We start from the raw sequence: 21,145 nt of genomic DNA on the forward strand, positions 1-21,145 counted from the left end.
CTAACTATACAAACAGAACTTTCAAGGGGTGAGGAAAAGCACGCTGGGATCAGCAGAAGAGAACAGTTCCAATGACCGTCACGGGCGCTAAGAAGGAACTGAGGAGGGGGAAGGCCGGCAGGGTACTTACGCTCAGCTATAGCGGCACCACTCCAGGGGGCGACCTGCCGGCCCGACGGGTACAGCTGGGAAAAAAATGCTCCGGGAACCGTGCACGCGGCGCGCATGCACCTAGTTTGAATGGACATGAGCAAACCCTCGAAGAACTACTACATTTATTCTGCACATGAATGGAAAATTGTCAAGGAAACATTGGTGGTGAGAGTGGGGCCTGAGAATGGTGGGGGCCAGAGCCACCTGTGCCCCCTGAGAATGTGGTGCCAGTTAAGTGCCCCACCTGCATCCCCTACATGCTCAGATCCCACACTCCCATCCCCCTCACACACCCTCCCTCCCAGACCCTGCACCCTACTCCCAATAACAAATAAACACAGTGCATTAGGGATTTATCTTATGACACATCACACATGGTTAGTACTCTATAATGATTTGTACTTCAGTAAAAACCTTTTTTACCTCAAGTTGCTAAAGAGGTTCAAGTGTATTCTCAAGCAGTATGTCAGAAGCCGTTTCAGTATATAAAACAAACTAAGATTCAATATTTTATGGCACTAATATATAAATGTTCTTCCCAATCTTCTCACAAAACATTCAGATGAGGAGAAAAATTAAATATTAAAAAGTAGTTGAATCTCAGGCACAAAAACAGAGTATTGATGCATTATAGGCAGTAGTAGCATTATATCAACACTATACTTGACACTTTGCAGATGGATATTCTGCCTAGAAAAGCTTACAGTCCAGAGTATACAACCTATACACATTTGGGGAAAAAACAGAAGGAACAATAGCTGTTATTTAGATCCAATAGCTTCAAATCCAAATAATGCAAATACTTCATATTCCGATATTGTTAAAGATAGCCATGCAAACAGTTAGCAGAAGGAATGTAGCCCACTAGAGAGATTTTATTCAAATAGACAAGAAAATAAGCAAACAAACATGAGTGTAGCTTCCAGTCTTTTTGGGTCATAATTACAAAAAAGTGTCCCACAGATGTGCTTCAGATCCCAACAGACCAGTTCTGATAGTGATCTCTTGGCAACTATTTCTAAGCCGTATTGACTTTGACCGAGCTACAATATTAAACCACATTTTGCTAAATTCTAAGCTTCACCTCCCGAGAGCAACCAGTTCTTAAGAGATAAGCTGTCAAAAGTGAACAAGGATAGATATAAAGCAAGCAACTTACCTGTTTTTAACTTTGTATGTGTTTTTAAATATTATATAAAAAATTCTGCATAGATTAATACTGCTGTTTAATGGGTATAACCAACAGATGACATTTATAACTCTCTCTGGTCCATTATACTGCCTGCGAGAGATCATTCAGTATTTATTCGGCCTTCTAGTTGTCACCTAAAAAGTGGTATAAATTGCTAAATTCTCCATAAGAAAGCCAAAAGTCATATTATGTATACAAATTCCCTTATAAAATTAATAACATGTTAATATAAAACTATTTTCATTTTCTATTTTTAACATTTCATAGGATCAAAGAATACTAGAACTGGAAGGGACCTCGAGAGGTCATCAAGCCCAGTCCCCTCCCTTCACAGCAGGACCAAATACCATCTACATCATCCCTGACAGATGTCTATCTAATCTGCTCTTAAATATCTCCCAATGATGGAGATTCCACAACCTCCCTATGCAATATATTCCAGCATTTAACCACCCTGAGACTGAAGTTTTTCCTAATATCCAAACAAAACCTCCCTTGCTGCAATTCAAGCCCAATGCTTCTTGTCCTATCATCATAGTTCAATGAAAACAAATTTCCCTCCCTCCTAGCACCCTTTTAGATACCGGAAAACTGCTATCATGTCTCCTTCTCAGTCTTCTCTTTTCTAAACTAAACTAAATGAGTACTTTCAGTCTTCCCACATAGGGCATGTTTTCTAGACCTTTAACCATTTTTCTTGCTCTTCTCTGGACCCTCTCCAATTTCTCCACATCTTTCTTGAATTTTGTTGCCCAGAACTAGACACAATACTCCAACTGAGGCCTAATCACTGCATAGTAGAGGCAAAGAAATATTTCTCGTGTCTTGCTCACAACACTCCTGTTAATACAATGATGTCACACTGTTGACTCATGTTTAGCTTGTGGTCCACTATGACCCCTAGATCTCTTTCTACAGTACTCCTTCCTAGAAAGTCACTTCCCATTTGTATGTGTGAAACTGTTTTCTCCTCCTTTGTGGAGTACTTTGCATTTGTCTTTATTAAACTTCATTCTATTTATCTTAGACCATTTCTCCAGTTTGTCCAGATCATTTTCAATTATGAGCCTATCCTCCCAAGCACTTGCAAACCCTCCCAGCTTTGTATAGTCTGAAAACTTAAGCATATTCTCTATGCCAATATCTAAAACATCAATTTAACTCCTCAATCTAAACATATGCTAAGATACCTCATTTCTCTAATTTAAACTGTTTTATCCATTAGTTTCTTCTTGAAAGACAAAATTGATTTCCATTGGTCCTTAGTGTGTGTTTATAATTTTGCACTGTTAGCTAAAAGAAAATAATTGAATTAAAATATTTTTAAATATTCATTTCACAGTACTGTCTGACTCTATTAGTATGTGATAGTTTGTAAGTGGAATTTCAGTGAATTTCTTAGAGGCAGCTGGATGGTTCTCAGTCCCAGCAAGTTTATGTCATATGATTTCGCTCTTCCTTGAGCCTCTTTTCTGTGGTGCTGATTCACGTATCTGGTTGCCACAGAGACTGGTGTCTGGCATCAGAATCCTGGAGTCTGGGATTCTCAGAGTTGTTCCTTGATTTTGTCCCTCTAATACAGGAAATGGAGCATTTTACAAGGCATCTGTACTACTCTGGATCTGTTTTTGAGTCCGACATCAGTGATAAAAGATAAATCTTCTGCATGTATAACCTCAGTCATGGACTGCATTTGTGTGTGATGCTAGACATCATAGGAGTTGGAAGTACAAGTGCAAGGAGCTATTCTTGTCTCTGTAATTCTGGATATTAGAACTGTAGGTGTTAAAATCCCCAAATGATCTATCCTCAGAGAGTCTCCATGAGCTTATCTTCAGGTTTATTACAACTCCACATACATGGGGAACACAGTCAGAGTGAGTTTGCAGAGTGGCTACCCTAATGCAGTAATAAATGAGAATGCCCTGATCAACATCTTGAACGGGGTGGGCAAAAGGGCCTCTGTGGGCTGGATCCATCCCACCAAGCGGGTTGATCCAGCACACGGAGGCCCTGCCGTTCCCCTGCTCCCAGATCAAGTAGGGAGAAGTATACAAAGTTTCCTCCACTCTGCCAGGAGCATGCAGTGCCACACACTCCTGGCAGAGCAGGAGGAGGCTTCACACAATCCCGGTCCCCAAACCCTAACTGGCAAACTTAGAAGTGCCATGTGCTCCTGGCAGGGCAGAAGGAGGCTTTGCATGCTCCCTTGCCCACAGGCCAATCAGGACCTGGGGGCGGGAGGAGCACGCAATGTTTCCTCTGCCCTGCCTCGTCCTGTAAGGAGCACATGGCAGGGCAGGAAGTGACTGCACACTCTCCCACCCCCAAGCCCTGATTGGCCTGGGGGCAGAAGGGGAAGTGTGCAAAGTTTCCTCCCATCGCCAGGGGCATGGGTGCCCAAGGGGAACCTCGGGTCGGGGGAGGGGAAGGCGCTCTCCCACCCCCAGACCAATCATGGTCTGTGGGTGGGGAAGCAGGGAGGTATCCTGGCCTTGTCTCTTCTGTTTGAGGCCCCACCCCTTCCAGAGTGACCCAGAGCCACTGCAAAAATTTCTCAAGTGGCCCCCAGCAAAAAATTATTGCCCACTCCTGATCTTGACCAAGACAAGGAGAATTTCTAGAGAATTTAATTTGGCAGCTATCACTGTTGTAGCCAAAGTTAGTTTTGTTCTGGCAAGGATACCTTGTATGACCAAACATGAGAAAATTCCAGTTCCTGGAGATTCAGAAATATGCTCTCAAACCACATCTGTCAGAAGATCTCATGACAATTTCAGAACCACTATAGTGTTCTGATCTCTTAACCCTCCATAACTAAAACAACACAGATCCATTCTGAGTTCTTCTTAGCAATTAAGAAAATTAAATATAACCTTCAGAAATTCCTCCTCTTCTCCTACAGTTGACAGTATATTAATGTAATGTCTTCTTTAAAGCATAACCCAGCACAGGGTGGGATTCCTGGATATTAGAGTAACAATGAAGACCTTAGTTGGGAAGTGCAGCTCCTGAAGAACAAAGAGGATACTAGCTTCAATATTTATCTGTCCATTCAAAACTGATTGAAATATTGTTTCTGCCAAAGAATTGCTGATTAAGTCCAACTCCTACTGCAACCATGTTGTGGGAGCTTTGAGGGAGAAGAGCCTCTAAGTTTCTTCTGTGCTGCTGTTTTCTGGCTGGCAGAATCCTTAGGGAAGACATGACATTCTCTGAAAATTCTCATACTTTGAAAGAAGTTTAGCCTTTTCCAGAGATCCACCACTGTGATGATTTTTAGGAGGGGAAGGAATTCTTCAGCATTTGTTTTTTGTGGAATATTGAAGTCACCCCTGGTGGTCCAAAATCACCCCTTCAAAAAAGGCATTCAGCACTATGATGCAATCTGATTTTACCTTAGAGAGTAGGTTCTTTATTTTCAATGACAACTCCTTTTCTACTTGAATTTCTATCATGACTACACTCCTTTGATTGATGGTTGCAAACATTTATGTCATTAGAGTTTATGGATTCTCCTTTTGTTTTCCTCCAATTTTGGAGGGTGTGTATGGAGAAGAGTGAGGGAGAGAAGGAACTCTCCCTTGTGGAGAAGCAAGATCTTTTCATAGATGTTACTGTCATGGGAATGGCCGGGGCTTACTCTTCCTGCTGTGAGGGATAAGTAACAAAAAAGAGAGATCTGAAAAGGGTTTCTCAACCTTACTTCCTGAGGATGAGGCTAAGGATAAGTCGCCAGACTCTTATTTGAGATAGTAGGTTGCTCACCATGTGCAATAACTAATGTACTTCGAGGTATGTGTCAGACAGGTGCTCCAATGTAGGTGCAGCAGAGCCCCTTGCACCTGGGATGGGAGATCTTTGGTAGCAGCACCCACTGGGTCGCACATATGCTCCTCTCCATATCACACTGCAGATGGCATCTATACATAGCCTATTGTAGAACTTAACTTTGAGCTCCAAAGCAGAAGCGAGGGCAGGAAGTGGAGCACGCATAGGGAATGAAATGGAGAACACCCTTTGCTGATTATTTCCATAACCCGCTTTTTCTAAAGTGATGTGCTATCATGATAGATAAAAAGGGGCTAAACAGTTGTCAAACCGCTGGGCTGTTAAAGATGGCTGCAGCAAACAGAATGGATACTTTCCAGGGCATTTCAATCAAAAATTCAAAATTGTGTTTTAGACGAAGGTGTGAGAGATGTAGCCTCCTGATGCAGCATTTGCCTGTGCTTCAGCGGGGTCTTTGTAGCCTTCGCTGTGCATCATACTGACCCAGAAGGAGTGAAAGGAGGTTGGACTCTTGAGCTATGCTGGTATTTCCCCTGATATCTTTTCAACACTGATCTATATATGCTGAAAGAGCAGAGAGTTATTACAGAGTCTTTTAGAGAACACAGAGATTCATCTATGCACTTGGCAAATAGTTTGAAACTCTCAAAGGGTAGATCCTTGACCATAGTCTATACCTCAATTCTGCCTCCAGCTTCCTGTAGTCAGCCCCTGGTCAGTTTCAGCAGCAGCGGCTGAATCTGGGAGCCAGTTCCGACTTACATACAAATTCAACTTAAGAACAAACCTATAGTCCCTATCTTGTACGTAACCCGGGGACTGCCTGTACTACCTTACACACTTCATAGCTCTAATTCCTGGGACCAACACAACAACAACAATTCAGCATTGAGAGATAAAACTGAAGTTTGTGGAAAAGTAAAGAAGGGTTTTGTAAATGGAGAAAATGGTACACCAGAAGGAACAGATAAAGCCACAACATTAATAAACCTAAAATCAATAAATTTACCTTTCTTGCCGTGTGGATGTCAAAAAACGGTTTGTTTCGAACACTGAATGGTTCCTGTGCTTTGTCAATGAGACCATTCTTCATCTTTTCATGCCGTGGAAATATAATCTCTTTTTCTATACATGCTAGTCGAATGTTAAAATCACATTCTCCAACTGGCTGTCCCTGCCAATTTAGACAAAAAAAATATAAAAACCTAAATGCTTATTAAATTATGATTAGATTGAGGTTCCCCATACAAAATATTTATAAACAAAATATTTATACAGATAGAGGTACATTGAATATAATCAAACACAACAAAATATTCACATTTATGTCAATCTTCCCAGCTTCCACATATTTTTCTAGAGCTAAAGAGGTCCTATCCAAGGATAATTAAAAAAAAAAAAAGTCTTGCTAAACTTGTGTGCTCTAGAAATAAGAGATCAAGTAATCTAAAACTGATGATTTTGTAAGCACAGAATTGTGTTAGGTAACCATAACAGTATTATTAATAATAGTATTTTACTACATGTTGTACCTTTATAAACAAACCCTGTAGTCCAGCAACATCCATGGTCCAGAAGGACCACAAAAGTTACAAGATCAGAGAGTCCTGGCATGCTGCAGGAGGAGGGAGAGGGTGGCAACAGGGCAGGAGCCTAGCACTATATGCAAGTCAGGGGGCGGGGAGAATGCATGCCCAGCTGGGTTGGGGGAGGGGGTCGTCTGCAAGTCAGTGCAGGGCTCAACTGGACTATGGGGGGGGTTGGAGTCAGAGCTGGTGTGCGGCTCAGTTGGGTGGTGGGGAGAGCTAGGAAGCCTAGTGGAGAAGTGGGGCCAGAAATAAGCTCCCCTGGCCCAGAAAAATCCCTCATCCAGGACCAGTAAAGTCCCCAGTGTGTGGAACCAGGGAGAGCCAACATGTAATATACTTTAGTCCCCTTTGTTCATAACTTAATGGTATCTAGTAGCACAGCTAAGGAAAACCCTTACTTCATATGTACTACAAACACTTTTGCACTAAGAACTAGACATTAGCATTTCTGTTGTAGAAAATGAAGATAATGAAAATGAAGCTGTAGATTAGAAAAGCTGCAAAAACCAGTAATACATAAGGACAGTAAGTTAGTAGACTAGGTTATAGCTCAGTCATAAAAGATACTAAAGTTCTTGTTTAATTCTCAGGTGTTAAACTATGGCCTTTCGAGATCTGAAAGAAATTACTCATTTTACAACCCTTCTTTACTCATTTGGTGGAATATACCAGATAAATAGGGCAGTTCAAAAAGCACATCTAGAACATTAATAATGGTCATATTGTAGTTAGTTACATTTAGCATGTGACTTACTGTAGCTGCCATTAACTGAATAGTAATAGATTATGCAAAAATGTAATACTAATTTTAGAAATGTGAATTTCAACCAAATCAGTCAATTTTATAGCAATCCAAGGAATATAGTTCATGTTTTATCATTATTATGTCCAGTCTATAACACTAATGAGACTTATTTTGCCTAGTCTATTCCTTACTCTGCTTCTTTCTCCTTCATATTCAAAAATACTATTTTTTCCACAAACTATCCTGGATATACTTCATGCCGCAAACAAGGCACAAAAAGTTGACCCTGAACTATGCAAGGTTTGGAAAGTTATAAGCAAGAAAATAGAAAACTAGACTAGTGATTTTTTTAAAGGACTATCAGAAGTGGCCGCCTTTGGGATCAGCAAATGTATCACCCACTGGGGATTTATTTTCTATTTACAATTTAGGAAAGTACAAGGTATCACCGCCTTGATTTTTGCAATGATTTGTGAAAAATGTCACGATTCTCAAATAATCTTTTCTGGTTACATATGCTGAAGTACACAACCCCGTTATTCTGCTACTTTTCCTAAAATCACTTCTGCACTTACTCACGTCTTGTAAGAAATTCAAAATAAACAGAAAATTGTATTTACACAATTATATTACAGCTAATCATTTTAAAAGATTTTGCTGTAGTGGCATAAATTGATTTCAGGCCTTCAGTAGTAGCATTTCAATTCTTTTCTGTGAATTCATATGGAATCTTCTAATCACCTAATTCTGCTTAAAAATATATATTTTTTTCCTTCTCACATCTATTCTGAAGTAATTATCTCCCACAGTTCTAATACTAAATTTTTTATTTCAAAACTAGTTACAGCATAGTACCGCTCGTTCCTTTATGTAAAGGTCAAAGCTAGACTGATATATGAAAAGTCTCAGAGGAGTAGCCATGTTAGTCTGTAATTGTAAAAACAAAAGTGGACTGTTACTGCTGCACCCTGCCCCCTCCCACAAAGCTGGCTTAAGCCAGTTCCCCGTAGCACTCCCTCTTTCTCATAGAGGCAGCAAGGGCATCGGGGGGGGGGGGGGGGGGAGTGACTAGTTGACTAGTGTGTCGACTATTCAATAAGCTGTTAGTAGGAACTTGATGGGAATAGAAATGCACTGAAACCAAAATGGAGACTGTGACTAAAGGGACAATCCAAAATGGGATGATGGGATTTTAACATGGTACCCAACAGACTGAAAGGACTTTTGCCGCCAAAACCACCCTCTGCACACAGCACATGTCCATGCACACCGCACCAGCTTGTCTGCACCCAGCACCATTCTCTAGACTCGGCACTCCAGCTGCTTTCTCGCCCAGAGGCGTTTATAAGCTTGGACCCTGAGAGAGTTCGGGTTCCTGAGTTCCTAGTTTTTCTCAGGTTCCTTCGTTCCTTAATGAGTTCATCGTTCACCTAGCTTGCTGTCTCCAGGACCGTGGTGAAGGCCGGGACCTATCCTGATAACAGACCAGCATCTAGCAGGGTGCTTCAACCCACCATTGTGGTGAAAGCCCGGTGCCAGTGGACTCTAGCTACCTGTCAAGGACAAACCGGACACACCGCCTAACTCCGATTTCTATGGTGAATGTCCTCTATTCCAGAGCTGGGAAAACCATCTTGTGTGTGATCTACTCACAAACTGACTGTCACACCATCGACAGAGCAACAAGGACTCCTCAGTGTTCCTCCACCGAGGCTATCTGAGCTAAAGGGTTGCAGGTCCTAAGCTTCGGCTGTCGGTTACCATCTCCGGACAGACTGAGTATAATTTCCTTTACACACTGCATAACACCTCATTATTTTAAAAGGGTGTAGGGTTGGTTTTACAGTGTTGTATTGGATTTATTCAAGTTCATTGGTTACCTGTTGTATTCAATACACTTTTATATCTTTTAAATTTGAAATCATAGTCTGTGTTTATTTCCATCTGAGAAATCTGCTGGTGATAGATACAGTGGGTTCCAGGCCGGATCTCCTTCTGGGACAAAGGCATTTACCATCTAGTCAGCAGCCCCAGTCTTAATTAGTTTACTAGTACGCCTTTGCTGGTAACAAAGCTTTTGCTTACTGGATAGCTGACTGGTCGATTAGTTGCTTACATCCCTAATCCAGAGTATATATATAACAGCAAAAGCAGTTACCTAATAATTGTCAGACCAGTATTAATGATGCTGTCCCAGGCTGGAGGTGTCCCATGCATGGCAGGGGAAATTGCCTTTGTTGTGCATTAATCAGTGAATATATCTTTATTCAAATCTAAGCTGATAGTGTTGAGTTTGTAAATGAATTCCAGTTCAGCTGTCTCCCTCTGTAATTGGGTAATAAAATTCTTTTGTAGAAGAATGGCTACTTTTAAATCCATTATTGAATGTCCAGGGAGGTTAAAATGTTCCCCTACAGGTTTACATGTGTTACCATTCCTGACGTCTGATTTATGTCCATTGATCCTTTATCATAGAGACTGTTCAGTTTGGCCAGTATACAAGGCAGTGGGACATTGCTGGCTCTTGATGGCATATATCAACATTAGGAGGAACATCCACAACAGAAATTTGGCATAATTCTGAATGTGACATGCTTCATTAGACATTTATGAGAAGGTTTGGTTTTTTTAAGACCTATAAATACCTGAGTACCTGAACTGACTTCAGGATTTTACAGGTTCTGATCATTTGTGAAGGGAGATTATTATTAGTTCAGTGCTGTTTGATATGGCACTTTAGCTGTGTTTTAAGATGTCATCATTAAAAAGATTTTAAATTGTAATGCAAGCTATGCCCAAGTGTTTTGTTCCAAAAAAAAAAAAAAAAAGTTTATTGTAATAGTATCTCTTAGGGTTAGACTCAACTAGCAAGAAACATTTATGCCTAATCTACACTAGAATTTGCAATGGTGTTAGCATGGATTAATTAATATATATTAAACCATGAGTAAAAATTCACCTTGAGACATGCACCCAGAGAGAAAAGAAGTCTCTTTAATACCTCTTCCTATTTAAGCTCTCGTAACGTGGTGTAACTCTTTGTAATTGCACTGAGAGATCAAAAGATGCTATGGTTGTATTCCACAGTACTTTTGTTAACACTCTTTTGTTTTTAATGCAACTCCCTATCACCAACCATACAACAACAGGATTATCCCTGAAATGTGAATCAAAGTCCCTAACTGGATGAATCTAAATAAGCAAAAAAGTTTTGAAATCCATAAAAAATAGTCTATTTTACAAACACAGGCAAATAGATGGATTTAAATCTAAACTCTTTCCGACCTGGCAAATTTAAATAGTTGAAACTAAAAGCAAATTGCAAACTTTTACTATATTAAATCAAAAATACATATGTCAACAAGTCCCTTTTCATCTACTAGATGGAAAAATAAGCAGTTTTTAAAAACGAAATTAGGAAGTATAGACAATAAAGAAGAAAAAAATAACTAACTCAGTTCTTCAGATAGAAAACAGAAAGGCTGAAAGTTGCTCTCCACTGACTCAGACAACACGACTAAATGACACACAGCATGGATTTAAATGGGAAACTCTAACTTTATTAATTATCTCTCAGAAAGGGGCACTACACTGCCTTCTGTGCTCCCCTCCCCCCCCCCCCCATTCTCACACGAGCCATTTACTCGTTCCAGGGCTTTAATCAAAAGATAAACAATAACTTAGAGTAGATCATCACCAATCAACTCCATGGACTCAGATCTTTTTTGAAATCTCTCCCCTCCTCCCTGTGACGGGGGTGTGGACCCCCGCACTACCAGACCCATTGAAGCAGCCTGGGGAGGGGGTGGACTGCCACCCCTGCAGCACATGCGCTGAGGCTGTGTGAAAATATAAATTCCCAGTGGTTGGAGCTAGGGAAGGAGCCAGCCCCGCCCCATGCCGGCCGGGCGGGAGAGTGACGGAGGAGCAGAGCCACGTAGCACTGTGGCCGGAGCCTCTCGCTGAGCGAGAGCGTAGACACGGATACGCCCAGGGGTGGCAGAGTAGGCGTGGGGGCCCCAAAGGAAACCCGTCAGGAGGGCGTCAGTGCAGGGGAGGGCCCGGAGCATACTGATGCCGGAACTGAAGGTAGAGGCACGTAAGCATGGGAGGAGACGTATAAGAGGGGAGAGAAGTGCAGGAACACGGGATTGGCTGGCTCCCACTTTGTGCCTTTCACTTACCAGAATAACTCCAGGGGAGGTCCAGAGGAAGGAGCCTCCACATATTACGGGAAGTGGGATGGACAAGGAGGTGGAACCAGACACAGGAGACGGAGCCTCAGAGTCTCAGCCAGGAGTACTGGATGCCAACGGACTGAGGATCAGGGCGAGGGACTCATACAATTGCAGGAAACTGCTAGGAAGGAGGGGAGCTGGGGAGCCCTGGACTCGGGTATAAAGTCTAACCCTCTCACACTCCCCATATATAAAAAAGGGTGTGATGACAGAGGCTACCAGACAGTGAAGGACAAAGGGTGCATCAGTGTGCAAAGACATCAGGCTCCTCCCTGCTTATGAGTGCTGAATCCAACTGCAAAATGTCATATCTCATTTACCTTTTTACTCATTACTTACTCTAGAAACCAGATACTGGGAGGCGCAACAATTAGCATGGGTACACCTCCATCTACCATGCCAATACCTGTCTCCTGCCTGACTCCTCACCTATTGTCAAAAAGCAAAACACCAGCCCCAGAAATTGATAAATGCACATAATCATACCTAATAGACCTCAGGACCACTGTACTGCATACCCCTGTGTTATCACAATCCACTCCAAAATCCATAATTACCCTGGTTAACCTCACGGTTCAGATTTTTTCACATCCCAGGTACGTGGGTTGACTTAGTAGCCCCATTCACCTAACTCATTTGTGAACATCTCACTAAACCAACTGAGCACAAGGCTATTACTGTGTAATCAGCTCCACACCCATCTGTATCCAAATACTTAAATTTAATTCAGTGCAGTCCTTAAAAATATTTTTTCCAGATGAATAATGTGGGTACAGCTCAGCTATCAGTATGTACAGCAGGGAAATGAGCAGGCCCCAGCGCACTTCCCTTCAGCCAAATCATCAAAAGACAAATGGCTTCATATTTAAACCTCGGTTGTGATACATTTTCTAATGTGGACAACTCCTTGTGAGTTTAGTGCACAACAAGATGCCCACAGATACAAACCTCAAACCTCCCTCCCAATGTCATACTCACAGGCATTCTGTGCCCACCGGCTGATCATTCCTCTCTGACGTTAGTCATTGCTCCACGCCCTGGATCCCTGAACCATGACTTTGGTATAAGACAGAGGTGGGCAATAATTTTTGACAGGGGGACACTCCAAGATTTTGGAAAGTGGTCAAGGGCTACACTCTCTAATGATATTAATGGTGGAGATGTGGGGTCTGGGATGGAGGTAGGGTGGATGGGAGCTTGGGGTAAGAGACTGGGTACAGGAGGGAGACTGGAGTCTGAGAGGGAGTTGGGATGAAGCAGGCGGTTGTGACTTAGGACAGAGAACTGGAGTGCAGGGGTTTGGGATGTGACTTAGGTAGAAGGGGATTGTGAACTGGGGCAGGAGATTGGGGTGCCAGGTCTGGTAGGGGGTATGAGTACAAAGGGGGACAGAAGGTTTGGGTATGTTGAGTAGGGGGGGCAGAGGGTTGAGGCAGGGAGGGGGTGAGGTGTCAGAGGCAGGCTGCAGCCAGGAGACTTACCAGCCAGCAGCCAAACCACCCTGGCCTGCCTGTAGAACTAAGGCTTGCAGAGCTTAAAACATTTCCCAGCCAGCCAGCCTGCTTGCCCAGCCATATACTTCAGTGAATAACTGAGCCGAGGAGAGAGTGTGTGGTTCTTCTTGTCTGCCTGTTATTCAAACAAGCAGCTCCCATTGGCTGTTTTCTGTCCAGAAACCAGTCAATGGGATTGTGCTGGAAGCAGGGCAGCTCCTGAAACTTCCTCCTCCCCTCCAGTTTTGAAACAGAAAGGAAGTCCAGCAGCCGTGTTTCTGCATGGCCTGTGGGGCAAGCAGGGGAGCCTACCTGGGGCTGCCCGTTCCCTCTGTGGGCCAGATCTGGTAGCTTGGCAGGCTAGACGCAGCCTGCTGGCCGTATTTTGCCCAGGCCTGGTATAAAAAGTGCCCTTGTAATCATGGGTGATTAGCAACTAAAGCAGTAGGGTCTGTGCACCCATCTACCAACCTGTGGATATAAAATAAACATATTGTTCTCTCCAAAGTGTGGGACTTGCATGAGAGATTGGATGAACATAAGAACCGTCATATTTGGTCAGACCAAAGGCCCATCTAGCCCAGTATCCTGTCTTCCAATAGTGTCCAATGCCAGGTGCCTCAGAGACAATGAACAGACTAGGTAATCATCAAGTGATCCTTCCCCTGTCACCCATTCCCAGCACCTGACACACAGAGGCTAGGGACACCACTCCTACCCATTCTAGCTAGTAGTCACTGATGGACCTAACCTCCATGAATTTGTCTTGTACTTTTTTAAACCCTATTAAAGTCCTGGTCTTCACAATATCCTCTGGCTGGCTCCCATTTACTATCCCACTGCCCAGTCCTCATCACTCTTTCTATAAGGCACTGTTCCCCGTATCACAGAAGCAGCAGCTCCCGCTCCTCCTCTCCCCCCTTGGCTGGAGATATGTGGCTCTGACTTGTGCCACCTGTAGCTACACAACTTCTGCCATACTGTCTGCAGGAACTATGTAGATTAAAGTGGTTCCAATAGGGAACCCATATCCCATCTAGGAATATGGCTCATGATTTCCAATTGGGACACCATTCGAGAAAGAGACAGAGAGAGAACAGCAGGAAAGATGGGGGAGAAACTTTCAGGCATGGAGACTGCCTGTCTCTGCCCCATCTATCGAGCAAGCTGCCGCTATTGCTATTAAGGAGTGTCAACCCTAGCCCAACACCTAAGACCATGTAGAGAGGAAGACCCCTCTGAATCAAAGTTCCCCAAGATCTAAAAGCCTTCTAAAGCTTTTGTTACTACTTGTCCACCATGTACAGGTTCTTTCCCATACCTCCTGCAGTGCCGTCTGCATGTTTTCTTGTTCCAGAAATGGCTAAGCAGGAATTGCTTCTTTGTAGCAAACTGGAGAACAAAAGACTTTTGAAAGCTCAAGCTAGTTAAATTGGCTGACACATGCCCCTCCCTTGCCCAGGCAATGGCCAAGAGTATGGGGGAAATTTCTCCTCCTTCCAGGCATTCTGGAATTCTCTCCATCACTGCTGTCCAGTCACAGATCATTCCTTGCTAAAAAGGCATTTTGTCATGTCAGAGCATACAGTTCAAATAGGCCAAACTAAAGCCAAACAAAGCAAATTTATAGTTATACTAAACAGAAAATGGACTGCTTGGGCATACATTTTGATCTACTTGGTAGGAAATGATACATTAAAAAAATAAACCTAGGGTTTCAGGATCTGAGGAGAACAGACAAAAACAGCCATGGTAAAGGAGAAAAAATAACCACTAGTCCAATTGGGATTCTTCAGGTAGGAAGTGAGAAGGGTGAAAATTACTGTCCATCTTGTTATGTCTGATCCTATGCTGTCCAACTGTACCATAAACAGTTCCTTATGGATAACTGTGTAGCTGGCAAAAGTGTGGTATTTGAATTATGAATCCCCCAAGCACAGTGTTTTTAATGGAAATGCTATCACAATGCTGCCAGGTTTTACTTCAGTAAAGCATTCTGAGTCTGTGGTTATTTAGCTTGATCTGAGATAGACTGAAAATCTCTCTCTCTCTCTTTTTAATTTGGTCTGAAAATAAACTGCCAGCAGAACATATTCCTTTTTATTCCCAAAAGCAGTACCTTAAATAATATGAATAATTCAGTACATACTATATACACCCACACAAAATATGCATATAAGTGCCACACATGCCTTGATTTCCTGAACCATAACAGACCATATGCCACAACTGTCTTAACTTTAATAATTGTGGAACAAGACTGGGATATAAACACAGAGTAAAATGTCAATGTCAGCCTGTGTGACAGTATTAATGACAATTCAAAGCACAGAAAGCTGACATCTGCATTTCCAAAGAGAAATCCCATCAAGTCTTTCCATTTTCAGAGGGTCCTGAAGTCTAATCTCTTGATTTCTATACTAATGGGCTAGTATCTATTTCTCTTCACAGTGGAATTATGATTGCTGATATAAATTTTAAATCTTTATTTAAGATAGGTCCATGAATATATGTATTTAAATAAAGCTAATTAATTCAAGGGTGTCTTTTGCTCCCTCAATAACATCTATGCCATTTCAACAACTTGGCAGCTGAATAATGCATCTTTAATTTCTGTATTTGTCTGTTACAAGAATGGAAAGTAAAATATTTATGGAAATGAATAATGCTGTAAAACTTCAAACATTAAAGGTTTTTCATTTGTAAAAATGAGACAAATGGCAAGACTGCCATTACAATTTGACAACACATTGTAAGATGAACATTTTCTAACCTTTAGCACTGAATCACACAACACAGAGACAAGCTAATGGCAAAAAGCCTAAAGCTTTAAAGTTTAAAATGATTTATATATTTTATCTACAGTACCAGGAAGCTACAGAACATGATATACTGTTGCTTGAGATAAGAACAAACTAATATGGACTGAGAATTTATTCAATATTTATACTGTCTGCATTCATATCACAGAATACTGCTGCGAATTCTCCTATCTTCAGAAACAGTTTGGGGGATTCAAACCAAAAACCATGAATAGCAGCATTTTATAAATATTTAAATTCAAAAAATAAGTTCAGCAATAACTTTCATTTTAAACCAATTAACTTTGAAAATGATTCCAAAAATAAAAGTTTGGTGTTTTATTTTCAGTAAATATTGAACTCATTCTGTGGAATAAGCAAAATTCCATGTTTAAAAACAACGTACAGGTTGAACCTCCTAAATCTGGGACTCTCTGGGCCAGCAACTTCCATGATGTTGCCAGACTAGAGGGCCCCAGTGCTCAGGAATGTGAGCCAACCGGGAATCCATACCTTGGAAATCTCTCTGCCAAAGTCGACATTGATGAGGAAATCCAGCATCGCCTAAGCTACACAAGCTCTGCTTTTGCCTGCCTGAGACAAAGGGTCTTTGAGAACTGGGACATCAGTGCCAAGACAAAGCTCTGTGTATACTACATAGTGGTTGTTCCAACACTGCTGAAGGCATGTGAAACCTGGACAACATATAAGCGTCACTTGAAGGCACTTGAACAATATCATCTACGCTGCTTCTGGAGAATCCTAAATATCCCTTGGGAGGACAGGCGTACCATCACTAGCATCCTGGAAGAGTCGAACATGATCAGCACTGAAGCTATCATCATCTATCAACAAATTCGCTGGACTGGTCACGTGGTTCGGATGCCTGATCAGTGCCTCTCAAAACAAATTCTGTTTTCCGAGATGAAGGAAAGATGGGGGAACGTTATGGGCCAGAGGAAGCAGAGGGCAGAGGACATGTTAAAGGCAAACATAAAAAAGTGTTTCATCAGCGTCGACACTGGGAGAACCCTGCCCAGGACTGTCCCCAGTGGAGAGCAGTAATCCATGAGTGGGAGGCACAATTTGAGAGGTCCCGCCGCACTGCAGACAAGGAAAAGCAGAGAAGAAGAAAAAAAAGTGGCAAAAACTGCATCCCTCCAACAGCCAACAGCACATGCCCCTTCTCTGTGATAAGACCTACAGCTCCAGAATCGGGCTGGTCAGTCATCTACAGATCCACAAATAGGAGGGCGACATGAAGACATTCTACTCATTATCGAGTGACCACTGAGACACATTCTAATTCTGGCACCAGACCATCTAGCCTGCAAATACATTAACCAAATTGGGTATTTCTCCATGGTTCTGTAGGTGCTTGTGGATCACTGTGGGCACATCAGGGACATTATGCAAACATTATGCATTTTTCAGAACACTGACCTGGTCAGGAAGCTGCAAGCAGGAGCTTTCTTCCCAAACCAGAAGATCACTGTGGAGAAATGGAAATCCCCACTGTGATCTCTGGAGACCTCTACCTACCCCTTAATGCCATGACTAATGAAACAATACATGGGGAGCCTTGACAGCAGCACGGAGTGCTTCAATAACAGGTGCAAAATGACTGTGGAGTGTGCTTTGGACTGTTTGAAGGCCCACTGCAGATGTTTATATGGGAAGCTCGATTTGGCTGATAACATCCCCATGGTTCTCACTGTGTGCTGTATCTTCTATAGTATTTGTGAAAGAAAGGGTGAAAGCTTCACTCAGGGGTGGACCACTGAGGCACAGTGCCTGGAGGCACAGTTTGAACACCCCGAGACAAGGACTACTACTGGAGCACAGCACTGAGTTTTATGGATCAGGGATGCCTTGAGGCAGCAAAATTTATTGCCCTACATGGAAGTACAGTGACTATTGTTAGGAGGTTACTGATTGCTCCATGCACCACACTTAGCGCCACACTGACCATAGCTTTTCTGAGAAATACTTACTTACTTTCATGTAATGAAATAAAAATGTCTTTGAAACATGAATTTAATTTATTAACCACAATTAACATAGGACACACATGAAGCATGAAACATCTGCACTGTGTGGGAGACAGGGAGGGAAGGGCTGGGAGAGACAGGTGGTAAGGCATGTGCAGAGAATTTCAGAGGTTTGTTTATGTCTAAGGTTTATATGGAGCCCTGCCACCTGATGTGTTGTGCAAGAGGGAGGGAAGGGGTGGCAGTTCATCAGTGTTAAACCGAATGGGGATGTATTCTTCAGCATCTCTGCTTGCCTCTCCATACTGTTTAGGGCCTGCTCCATAGTCTCTTGACACTCCCTCCTGTTGTTGTCCCTCCACTCCTTCAATTCTTTATGTTCAGCATCAGCGTGACTCAGGACATCTTGCAAAAACTCCTCTCTAGTCTTTCTTGGGCAGTTCTGTGCCCTTCTCATACACACTGCAGGAGTTATAACCTCCTGAGACTGGCATTCCAAGGCCAAATTAATCAAGCCAAAATTGTAAAATGTTACAGAGAATCTACTGTTAACATTAGACACCACTGACCCAACTCTTTTCAATCCTGTGCATTGTTCACATACCTAGCACTGCCTGGCTGTCTCAAGAGAGGGTACATAACACACAGGAACCCCACAATAGTGAGTTCAACACTAGAGCAGTAGGGGAAAACCTAGGTACAGCAGGGCAGGTAAAAGGGCCAGGAAAACCCTTGCTGTAACAGAGAAAGAGCAGGAGAAAGAGCAGGGGAAACCTTTGCTGCAGCATCACAGGAGAATCCCTTGCTGCAGATGACAAGGATTATCACTTATGCCAAACATTGGCCATACTGTACTCTAGGCAGGTGTGACTTGAGGACAACAAAGCAGGGGGGCCTGAAAGTTAGTAATGGCCACTCAATTTCCACACACTGTGTTCATCCTGGAAGACATTTCACTGCTTAGGGTGAACAGAAAAGCAGAGGATCTTTTACTCAACTGCAGGTTCCATCCAGGGTCATATGCAGCTTGTCTTTCTGGAGTGATGCCTTCACCTCCAACCCGACAGTACAGTGGCAATGGAATATCAGCCTGCAGGGGTCAAATATCACAATTGCTTTGCCAGCTAATTTGAGGACAAGGATGGCATAGCAGTGTTAGAGTGGTGTTATAATGTTGATTTGTTTATAATGTTTATAATGTAATTGTTGTAAATAGGATGTGGGTAAGGTGCACACTTAAAGGAGCGGTTGCTGCCATCAGTAACTGAAAACAAAATGGAGTTCAGGAAAACAAAAATAGAGTTTCTGGACAGGACAGTTGAACTTTTCCTGCCTTACGTGTCTGCATTCAGTACCAAAATTGCACCAGGCATGCAGATCCTTTGCACCCAGCACAAAATTGTGCACACCACTCTACACAAGTTTACAGTTACCTGCCAAAGGTTCTAAAAGAGAAAAGCCCTGCACCCAAGGGGGGGGGGGGGGCGGGTCAGTGTTCTGGGCTGTGTGTGTGGGGACAGCACAGCGCCACAGAGGGAAAAGGCAGAGGAATCATTCACAACTGCGGTGGGTTCCCACACCACGCTGTGGTGAAGGCTCAGCACTGGAGATCTGGGATCTGGGATACACCAAGCAGAGGTGTTTGATCTCTACCTGCCTCGGACCATCACATTGTCACCGTCCCTGAAACACTCCGTTGTGGTGAAGGCCCAATGAGAATCATCCCAGAACTGCGAGGGATCACTTGTGGTTCCCTCCCTAAGGGCTAACCTGAGCCCAAAGGTAGAAGGTCGCAAGTACCAGTACCACCATTGACGACAGACTTTGTAACGTATAAATACCTTACCTGTATTGGGGATCTTTCTGTCTTCCTTCTCTTCCTACACTTCATTGCAGGAGGAATAACAATTAAACCGAACTAAGGACTTAGTTCGGATTAACTTCTGACTGCCGCGTGTAACCACGGGCAGTCAGTTCGAACTAAGGGGATTTAAAAATGGCGCCCGCCCGGGAACATGCAAATGAAGCCCGGGATATTTAAATCCCGGGCTTCATTTGCAAGTTCAAATGCCTACATTAGCAACCCTAGTTCGAACTAGGGGGCTGGTGTAGACATACCCTGAGTGATTTGCCTCATCAAGGGTACAAAACAGCTCCGGACTGCAAATCTCTACGGATGCACATTCCTCCTCTGATTCTGGGTCCCTTTGCCCCCTCAGCAAACTCAGCCACAGTATCCTCCTCCTTTCTTGGTCCCTGAGCCTCTGAAGTATCCACACAGGTCTTCTGATTATCTCTAAGTAGATCATCCAGTTCTCTGTAGGACTTGCATGTTGTGGGCACAACACCTGAGCGACGGTTTACTTCCCAGGCCTTGTGATAGGTGTTTTACAACTCTTTCACTTTGACCCTGCACTGCAGTGCACCCTTTCATGGTCCCTTTCAGTTATACATATGGAGGTGTGCCTGTAAATATAATCTCTACAGGTAGAGCGCAACTGGGAGTGAACTACTGCCTTTCTGTAAATGCTGATGATATCTAGAGCCTCAGCATGACTTCAAGCAGAGGATCTCATAGTGCATGGAGCAGACATGGCCAGCTAGAGAGATACACTGAGAATACACCAGGCATCACAGAGCAAACAGGAAGTGAACTTTCAAAAGAACACAAAGGGCAGATCTAAGGGTCAGCTCTCTTAGACGCAAAGGGCGGGTCTAAGAGAGCAGAGCAACAACACTGAAAGAGATGACCAGAGAAGCAAGAACAGGCATTGTATAAAGGTGGTAGAGGCTAGTCAGGATGAAGTACTGCAACACAGTCCACACTGGCACCCCAGTGTTCTATCCAGAGCACAGCAAGCTCTGTGCTTCTTGCAGAGATGGTTTGCCTAGAGTGCACTAGCTATGGAGCTAGTGCGCACTAAGTGCCTTGATAGTGTGGACACTGTGAAAGTTCCAGTGCTGAGGGCAAATTAACTACGCAGTAATTTGCCAGTGTAGACGTGGCCAGATTCTATGTGGAAGGATGTTCCCAACTGGCTTTTTCTCCCCTGTTTGAGATTTCTTTGTTTCTCTTCCTGTTCATGGCTCTATTAGCTGCTCAAATGCAAATTAAGTAGAGCACACATTCCTCTGTTTAGGAATTATCTGT

At 43.0% G+C, this 21,145-nt stretch overlaps 1 protein-coding gene across 5 annotated transcripts in view; it reads right to left on the bottom strand.

The window, feature by feature from the left end:
- Positions 1-21,145, bottom strand: part of RNGTT (RNA guanylyltransferase and 5'-phosphatase) — a 433,610-nt gene that overhangs the window by 214,406 nt on the left and 198,059 nt on the right. For all 5 annotated transcript variants that reach the window (XM_075923870.2, XM_075923868.2, XM_075923869.2 and 2 more), the window contains one exon: positions 6,147-6,311. In XM_075923870.2, the coding sequence (XP_075779985.1) occupies positions 6,147-6,311 (165 nt within the window). The remainder of the gene's footprint in view (positions 1-6,146; positions 6,312-21,145) is intronic.

The sequence above is a fragment of the Pelodiscus sinensis genome, chromosome 3 (assembly GCF_052426305.1).
Source record: "Pelodiscus sinensis isolate ZL-2025 chromosome 3, ASM5242630v1, whole genome shotgun sequence".
In the NCBI taxonomy this organism is placed as follows: domain Eukaryota; kingdom Metazoa; phylum Chordata; order Testudines; family Trionychidae; genus Pelodiscus; species Pelodiscus sinensis.